Source organism: Elaeis guineensis, chromosome 4 (genome assembly GCF_000442705.2).
Source record: "Elaeis guineensis isolate ETL-2024a chromosome 4, EG11, whole genome shotgun sequence".
NCBI lineage: Eukaryota > Viridiplantae > Streptophyta > Magnoliopsida > Arecales > Arecaceae > Elaeis > Elaeis guineensis.
The window spans coordinates 23,746,169-23,755,575 of NC_025996.2; the positions used below are offsets into that span (position 1 = coordinate 23,746,169).

At 35.1% G+C, this 9,407-nt stretch overlaps 1 protein-coding gene across 2 annotated transcripts; it reads right to left on the reverse strand.

The window, feature by feature from the left end:
- Nucleotides 1-405: 405 nt before the first annotated feature.
- Nucleotides 406-3,898, reverse strand: LOC105043336 (OVARIAN TUMOR DOMAIN-containing deubiquitinating enzyme 2-like). 2 transcript variants are annotated; one of them, XM_073255116.1, is made up of 6 exons: nt 3,717-3,898; nt 2,988-3,063; nt 2,832-2,877; nt 1,511-1,619; nt 1,013-1,092; nt 406-877 (listed from the first exon to the last, which is right to left on the reverse strand). In XM_073255116.1, the coding sequence occupies exons 3-6, from the start codon at nt 2,868-2,870 to the stop codon at nt 869-871; spliced, it is 237 nt and encodes a 78-aa protein (XP_073111217.1). In that variant the 5' UTR covers nt 2,871-2,877; nt 2,988-3,063; nt 3,717-3,898; the 3' UTR covers nt 406-868. The 2 variants fall into 2 exon arrangements, 1 of the variants encoding a protein (XP_073111217.1); XR_002164508.3 differs by having other exon boundaries at nt 406-1,092; nt 2,988-3,081.
- Between the last annotated feature and the right edge of the window lie 5,509 nt (nt 3,899-9,407).

Consider the following 9,407-nt stretch of genomic DNA (forward strand, 5'->3'; position numbering starts at 1 on the left):
TTATCACAAAAAAATTAATATATCATTAGTGACAACATTTGTTATCACAAAAAGTTAACTTGTCATTAAAAAATAATTTTTAGTGACAAAATTTATTGTCACAAAAAGTTAACCTGCCATTAATGATAAAATTTGTTATCATAAAAAAAAATAACCTGCTATTTTTTTTTCTTCAAATAAACAAGCAAAATATACTGAAATTTAAATTAATTAATTTATTCATAATAATTCAAATATCCTTCAAATGCATAGTTTTATACAGATTTCTACATGTTTCTTCTCGCACCATCTTTATAACAAAAATTACAAATAAAATGATAAGTCTCATTCAGCATCCATATAGTTATAAAATGCCCAAGTCTTAAGTAACAACTACAAAGACATAAAGCTTCTACAAAGCTCCCATATAAGTCAATTTTCTTTTTAACCACAAAAGCCATAAAGCTTCTACAAAGCTCTCATGCAAGTCAATTTTCTTCTCAACAACTTACAATATGAAAATAAAAAAATTAAAAAAATTAGAACAATACAAGCCAATATCAAATTGACTGTACGAGAGTTTACATCAATGTAATAATCAAAAATCAGGACCAATTTTAGACAAAGCCAATGTAATAGGGACAAAAAAAGAAAAATTCCTGAATAGAACTGATTGCCCATCTGCATCACATGCATGCAGGGAATACCCGATAAATAGTTCTTTTTTATGGCAAACTACAACTAAGATTAATGGTGAGGATACTAAAATTAACTTCAATAAATATAGTAAATCATAATCATATCAGCAACCAGCATTGTTAAATTTAGAGTATAAAGAAAGAATGGCACACTATTTATCTCGCGGAAAGGATCCTTTATATCATCTCGCTCAACGCAACTTTCCCGTTAAGAAAAAGGGTTACCATATATGCAACATATAAATCATTGTTAAATGTAATAGGCAATAGTCTAACTTACATAATTCCGAAAGATAACCATATTAACATCACTAGAGACATCCAACAGCAACCACCTTAAAGAGTACTCTCGAGCACCAGCAGGATGCATTAACTCGTCGGTGTCGAGATGTATTATCCAATCCATGCCAGATTCCTTTGGCAAACAAGGGATAGCATAAGTTCATATTGTGTATGAATTCATAAATAAAAATGGAAGCCTTCATAGAAGGATATATCAACTATAACAGAAAACCTAGAGTTCGATACTACAAGCAAGCTGCATGACAATACACATTTAAGATCAGAAAAGATTAACACTTGTAAGCTATGCATTTAAAGAACTCCTTGATGTGACAGAAGTAGCAGAATAAGTCGTACCCGTGCCATAACAAATCAGCAAAAAATTGGAAGTTGTGAAAAGTATGTGCAGTAAAAGGATTTCAATTTTGCAAAATTTCACTGTCATCCTAAAAATTATAAGCATTCATGGCTACAACACAATAAAAAATACTACCAATCAGTTAGCAACATCATAAATTTCTCATTACTAAAGGAGTATGTGATGATCTCACCTCCCCACTTCTCGGGATTCAAAATCCAGCCACAATATTCTTCATTTGATTTTCCAAGAAATGCTTGGTTATATTTTCTTGGATCACTCACCACTGTTGCAGCTATAACCTTCAGCAAACAAAAATTTTATTGCATGTATTAAAACATGCAAAGTGAAAAGCAGGTGGATACACAAAGTACAAATTGATCGTATAATGCAGCACAGTAAAGAGGCTACTAGAATGGCCATGCCTTTATCAGATGAGGCAGAGAACTGAAATATAGTATAATGGCATTGTTTGTTCAGTTATATATGTATGAACAGACATGTCCAAATGTGTGTTTGTAAAAACAAATGCATACATTAATACACGTGTCTGGGTGTGTGTTTATATTTATGCATGTATGCATATCTTGTGTTCACGTTTGCTTTTATCTATGCTCCAGCCCTAAAATGCATGACATTCAAATCAGGAACCACCTTTAATAATAATTCATATATAAATGCATGAAAACCAAATTTATACAGATATACATACACAGGCACGTGCATCTATGTGCACTTTATCTATATCTGTATCTTGTATCTGTAAGCATGAGCATTTGATCAGATAAAGCACTAAAATATTATCAGAAAAATTAATCTGGTGGGTAGTGTGAAAGGAAGCAACATCCAAAGGATATGTGCCAACAATGTTCAACACACGTATACAAAAACAAGGACAAGTGTATAAGCTACCTAGAGAGAAGTTAATGAGTTCCAAAGGCAATAGGCCTTCAATGTGGCCACTTGCCAATGCTAATCTTTTCCATTTGCAAACATATCTATTGGCATGTACCTGTTCTGCAAAAAACTTGGTTCGACTGGTTGAAAAGGTAATAAGAGGTCCATTGGTATATTCAAGATCTGGGTGTCATTTATATAAATCTATTGATGGTAATAAGAAAGGAAGATTGTAAAATCTAATGTAGGCAGTTTGGTAGAGGCATTTTATCTAATCAAAATGTCTTAGTTGCAGATCTAGTAAAATTTTTGACCAATTGTCCAAGTAAATAAGATTATTTTCGCATGGTCATCTAATTGCAATCAATAGCTGAATGATCCTTAATTGGTCAATCCTAGGTTGCCCTGAAATATGTAGATCTCATTTAACATCCAAATCGAAAGTTTAATATAGGATGGAAACATATATAGTACATAATATATTCTTGATGCGTGTTCAGAGAAAAGTTTGATTCCAAAATAACAGCACTGATACTATTAGCAATGATAGGATCAGATGTTCAAAAGTACAGGAAATTGGATTGTAATGAGAAATTCTGTCAAAACAGATGAGAAACCTGACTGAGCTCTGGAGCTCGGTGCTTGTCGTGATCCATTACATACCTGCACAAAGATAAACAACAAGAACAACAAAAGAGCAGCAGAGAAATTACTCGAACAATCCACACCCACACTTGCCAAAATACGACACCATAATCCTAAAAAAAACCCACCCAGCAGCATTGAATAGGCAGCTATTGTCGGAGGGTATGACTCTTTGTGATTCCTTCCATTCTATTGAATTCCCACCTGGACCAACACAACAACCTCCTCAAAATTTAACCAGAAACCACATAAAAGAAAATTAGAGAACCCTTGTAGTAAAATCATTACCCAAAAAAAGCCAGGCAAAAGTATAGCACTCGATAGATCCAAAAGGAAACCAAAATCTCAAACGCAACCATAATCCCAATGATTAAAACCCAAAAATGAATCAAAATGTTCAAAATAAAGCTAAAATATGTTCTTGAATCAACCAAATAGACAAAACTAGGGAAATATGAAATTAAATCTAAATTCTCAATTAATATGGAACGCAAGAAACAAAATGAGCCCGAAGGCAACACCCAGGAAATAAAAAAGGAAAAAAAAAAACAAGCAGAGTGTGGCGCGGGCGACGAAGGCCGTCTCCGTCTGCGGTTGGGAAAAAAAAAATAAAAACGCCGGCAGGTAGGTTCCGGGCGGGGCGAAGGGTGGTTGGGAGTCGAGGGAGGTGCGGAGGCGGGCGACCAGGGGGACGCGGCGGAGGGTGGCGCGGGCGAGACAGAGGGCACGGTGAGGGAGACGACGGCGCGATTGAGAGGTCGAGGGAGGGGGATGCGGCGGAGGGTGGTGCAGACGATAGGGCATGGTTGGAGAGGACGATTTTTAGGGAAGGAGAAACGGAGGGTAGGAGAGCGTACTGATCTGTGGCTTCACCGGAGCTTGGCTTCAACGGAGGGAAGGAGAGATGGCGGCACCGAGCTTGGGTTTGGCTTCGCCGGAGCCGCTAGGAGGAAGAGGAGGACGGTAGGGTTTTGGGAGCTCTCGGGAGGGGAGACGGAGAGGCGGAAGAAATGAGAGGGTTTTCGGAGCGCCTGGAGGGAAAACGGGGAGGGGACATCAAAATTAGAATGGGGACAGAGAAAAAAAATTTTTTTTTTGATAAAATAATCAAAAAATAAATCATTTATTTATCTTTTTTATTAATTTATTTTTTTTGGTTAATTTAAATTATTTATCTTTTTTAGGTGGAGACAAGCTCCTGATTATATAAAATATTTTTTAAAAAATTAAAAAATATATTTTAGATTTATTTTTAAATTTATAATATTTAAAATTATTTAAATTTATTTTTAAAATATATCTTAAATTTTTTAGACCATGGAGCTTGGAGCGGCCGGTTAGGAAGCTTGGACAATGACTTGAATTTTATGTTGGATGGTGATGTATAAGAGTTAAATAAATATAAATATATTATAGATTAATATAAAAATTATTTAAATTTTGATTATGATTAAAATGAGATTAAATTATTTAAAAATAAAATTTAGTTTAAAATTTACGATCAATCAAATTTTAGCCAATGTAATATGGTTTGCTCATGTAGACTTATTTTATCCTATTTGATAGGTAAAATTTATTAGATAAAATTTTCATCTTATATAATTGATATAAAAAAATTTAAAAAAATAAATCACACACATCTAAAAAAATAATAATATTATATTAAAAAATAATTTAAAATGTATCAAAAATATTATATAAAATAATATTGGAAATAAAACCATCTTAACATCCTTCCTTGCTTCCCCATCTTCCTTCACCAAATCTCCAATCCCCCCTCCTCCTCCTCTCTCTCTCTCTCTCTCTCTCGATTTAGTTCTTATATTTTCTTCGTTTTCACCACAAGATCATGGCTACCTTGGGTAACTTGAGCCCATTGTTTTAGAAACCGTTGCCCGAAAATCTGACGCTGTTTGATTCTCTGTCCTCATGGAACCAAATCAAAGCCAAGAAACCAGTGAAAAACTCGTCCTTCACCGAGATCTTTCACTACAACGAAAAGGGGATTTAGTAACCATTTTTTGCCGACGCTTTTGGGAAGCGTCGGCAAGTTGCGCTGACCTGCCGATGCTTTTAAAAAGCGTCGTCGTTTAACGACGCTTAAAAGCGTCGTAAAACTATCCAACGTCAACGCCGACGCTTTTAGCAAAAGCGTCGTTAAATAAAGCAAATACCGACGCTTTTGTACGGTATTTAACGACGCTAAAAAGCGTCGTTAGGTTCGTTTAATACCCCCAATCTCCCGTGCCCTAATCTATCTCCCGCCGCCCCTGCTTTCCATCCTTTCCTCCGCCGACCCCATCTCTGCCACCGGTAGCGCAGCCGCCGTCCGTGAGCGCCGGCACTCCGGTCTTCCTCGCCGCCGTCCTCGAGTACCTGTCCTCCGAGGTTGGTCCTTCTCTTCCCTTTTTCTCTTCGTCATTTAAGCTTTTGAGTTGCTGGCCGGCTTTCTTGCAATGTTAGCCCACAGAGTGATTTAATTAATTAGGAGCCATTTCTTATAATAAAATGTTGCAATGGTGGAGGAAGAAGAATGGCATGGCAACGTTATTTTTGCTTTTTTATTTTCCCCTGCTCTATTTTTCTTGTTTCAATCATTTTGGTTGGCTGGTTTACTTCTTTGTTTCCATGTCTATGCTTTAATGAAAGGAGGGTTAGGCATTACATATGATTTTTATGAACCACTAGTATCGTGAAGTTTCGGGTGATGTATCGTGGTGCTTCCCCGCTGCTAAGAGGGATTTGAAATACGATTTACAGGCCGGCCCGGCTTCGGTCGCGCCTACCATAAATTACTAATCCGTTCCTTTCAGCCAGACCGGAGTTCGGAGGCAGAGAGCTTGACGACCCTTTGGATTCCTCGTGAATCGTCGGAGGTTTGTGCTCGGGTACGGTTAGTAGCTGGTGTAACGATCCTTTTCTTTTTGTTTCTAATACTATTTTGATGAATATTCGATAGAAATGTTGCAACTCCGATCATATTTTGATCTAGATCTGAAATCGAAGTTTAATAAATGGGAATCAATGCAAGAATCTGTGTGAAATCTTCGGATTAGTTGGATCCAGATTGCTTTCTTTCCCCACGTCAGGGCTAAGTTTCTTCGGTTTTTTTGTTCCCTGGGAAGACCTTGATTCAGGAACTATTTCCTTTTTGTCTTTTTTGTTTTATCCTTCGATTTCGTTATCAAGAATTACTAACCGTGAAACTTGGGAGTGGATCGGATGTGATGAATCATTTATTTCATTCATTATATGGAAATGCCAGTCGCGAGGGGCTTCTGGGCCCCGATCCGCCACCCAGTGGATTGGTTGGTCTTTGGATCGGAATTTGATCGGATGGATATGACTGCCCGGTCGAATTGCCTAAATCTGACACCGGTTATCGATCCGTCAGAACAATTTTGTGTTTTGGTGTTATAGTTTTCTACAGAATGTCTAATTTAAGTAATATAATTTGTTTCTATACCGAATGCATGTTTTGAGCGTCTATTTTGCTAAAATGATATATATATATATATATATATATATATATATATTGGCTTAAACATGCAACATTAAAGATGAAGTAGGTCATTTTTGTAAGTTTGTGGGGTGTGTTTTCAGAAATAGATGTGAATAAACTACTTTCTACGGTCTTTTATGAAAGTTTCATAAAGGGTGGATTTAGAAATACAATAAAATATGAGTGATCAAACGGTATTCAAGGTTTGTACCAAAAAATACTAATAATATCTAAGGTAAACTACAAAGGATATCACATTGTAAATGGTCATTTTAAATTAACTATAATTGAAGTATTGAAATATTTTTCATCTTAATAACTAATATAACTTAAGATTTCCTCAAAAGCAAAAATAAAACTTATTTATTTTAACTAGTAAGTTGTGTAAAATATGATGTCCTAATCAAGCACCTTACAAGATAAAAAGCTAATTAGCTTTAAATTTTGAACTTTCGCATGAGAATTAGGCCCATAAGACAACTTAGCATCTACCATGGACTCAATTTAAGGTGGAGGAAAGCTCTTTTATTTTGATTGTGATCATTTTTAGTTATTGATGTGACTACCCAAATCTAGTTTGTATATCCTTATTTGACATGTATTTATAGTTGAAAGTGGCTTTGTTTGATTTGTATGGTCTAATGTTCACATACTACTGATCAGTCCAATCAAATGACACTTGTTTTTTTTTTCCTTGTGGCTCTTAGCCTAATGCTAGCGAGATATCAAGCTTTCCATTTATCAGATTAGACTTCATTTTGTTGTGATTGAAAAGTTAAATATCTTTTCTGTTATATGGAGATTATGAGCACATGGTGCATAGTTTTCTATATCATTATGAAATATTCAAGTTGGTTGATAATCTCTCATTAAATTGTAGTATTAGTTGTAACTTTTTATCACAGAAATGGCTAGAGTTGAAATTTATCTAAATAATTTTAAATTATATTAATATAAAAATTTATCACAGAAATGGCTAGCAATAATTTTAAAATGCATGCTAAGTAGATTTTCATGGGTGTTTTTGTGATGGTTGTGAATTTAATGCCAGGCAATGTTAATTATGAATTAATTTTAAAAAAAAATTACATTGCATAGAAATATAGACCCGTCTTTTGATTAATGTACATATTCTATTGTATCCGTACATTTATTTATTTTTGTACGGATAAAAGAATTATGTACATTGATCAATTGATTGTCCAGTATGGACAGTTTGAAAAATGTGAGTAATTCTATAGGTCATTACCATAATCAAATGGTATGCTGAGGGTTCGAAAAAAATTTCGGATGGTATTTTCCTTTTGTTCTTCCTATATGGAAGAACTAAGGGGAAATGCTGCCGAATTTTTTTTGGCTCTTGTTGCATATCATTTGATTTCTGTAATTGACCTATAGAATTAATGCATTTTCTGAATGGGATAGGACCTTCTTTACCTATTAGTTGATGATAGCAAGCATTTACTATGTAAACTTTATCTAGCTGTTATTTTTTTGAATTTTATGAAATGACTGATATTTTTTACTCATTGCATTAATATAGATTGTATAATTTTTTTTATTTTTAGATAAATTGCAAGTTCGGTCATTTTTATCCTACAATGGACAAAAGTTGGATAAATAAATCAAAGAATAGTAAAGAATATTTAGATGGAGTTCATGACTTCATTAAATTTGGTATGGAGAAAAGTAGTTTGAATGGAAAGATTTTATGTCCATGTCGGAAATGTGTAAATAGTTCTTCTTTAGATCCACAAAATGTTGAAGAACATTTGGTATGGAATGGTTTTTTAAGAGGTTATACCGACTGGATTTTTCATGGAGAATCTATGTTGCCATCATCATGTAACCAACCCCTGACTCATTTTGGATCCACTAGCCTAGAAGACAATTCTGCAAGAGATGATGATATAAGGGGTTTGATCACAGATGCTTTTGGATTTGATGTTCAAAATTTAGGAGAATCCAGTAGTATACAAGAAACAGTTGGGATGTTTGATGGATGTACGCATACGGAACGCATGCATGTTGAGGAGCCCATACATACATCTAATGATGAGATAGCTCGTTATCATACCTTAATGAAAGATGCAGACGAAGAATTATATCCGGATTGTACAAAATTTTCTAAGATTTCTTTTCTTGTACATTTATTTCATATAAAATATTTGAATGGATGGTCTGGAAAGAGTTTTACCATGCTGCTCAAGTTATTAAAGGATGCATTTCCAGAAAGCACTCGTTTACCACCATCGTATTATGAAGCCAAGAAAGTAGTAAAGGAATTGGATCTTGGATACGAAAAGATTCATAGTTGTCCGAAAGATTGTATGTTATATCGGGGTGAAAATGCTAATCAAGAGTCATGCAATGTATGTGGATCTTCAAGATGGATAACACAAAAAGAAGATCGAGATGATGTACTGAATGAATTGGATGCAACGCGGAGTAAAAAGAAACCGGCCAAGGTATTGCGTTACTTTCCTCTTATACCTAGATTGAAAAGGATTTATGCATCATCAAAAACAGCTTCATCAATGAGATGGCATCATGAAGGACGTACAAAGGATGAATATTGAGACATCCAGCAGATAGTCTTCAATAGAATGCATTTGATGATAGGCATCCTGATTTTGCCTCTGATGTTCGCAGTGTTAGGTTTGGCTTAGCTTCTGATGGCTTCAATCATTTCGGACCCTGAGTTCTACCTACAGCACTTGGCCAGTCGTTTTGATATCTTACAATTTGCCATCGTGGATGTGCATGAAACAATCATCACTTATCTTGTCAATGGTTATTCCAGGAGATAAGGGTCCAGGCAATGATATTGATATTTTTCTACAGCCTTTGATAGAGGAATTGAAACAGTTGTGGGAGGGTGTTGATGCATTTGATGCTTCCAACGGCCAAACATTTAAACTACGGGCAGCTTTGTTATGGACTATTAATGATTTTTCAGCATATGCCAATTTATCTGGCTGGAGTACAAAGGGACGGGTCGCATGTCCTTGTTGTGGAGATTCAACACATTCAATTTGGTTAAAAC

Coding starts and splice junctions, on each gene's coding strand:
- LOC105043336 (XM_073255116.1), bottom strand. CDS start 2,870: ATGGATCACGACAAGCACCGAGCTCCAGAGCTCAGTCAG. Junction 1,620..2,831: donor GAGCTCCAGAGCTCAGTCAG/GTTTCTCATCTG, acceptor TGTTTGCTGAAG/GTTATAGCTGCAACAGTGGT. Junction 1,093..1,510: donor GAATCCCGAGAAGTGGGGAG/GTGAGATCATCA, acceptor TGTTTGCCAAAG/GAATCTGGCATGGATTGGAT.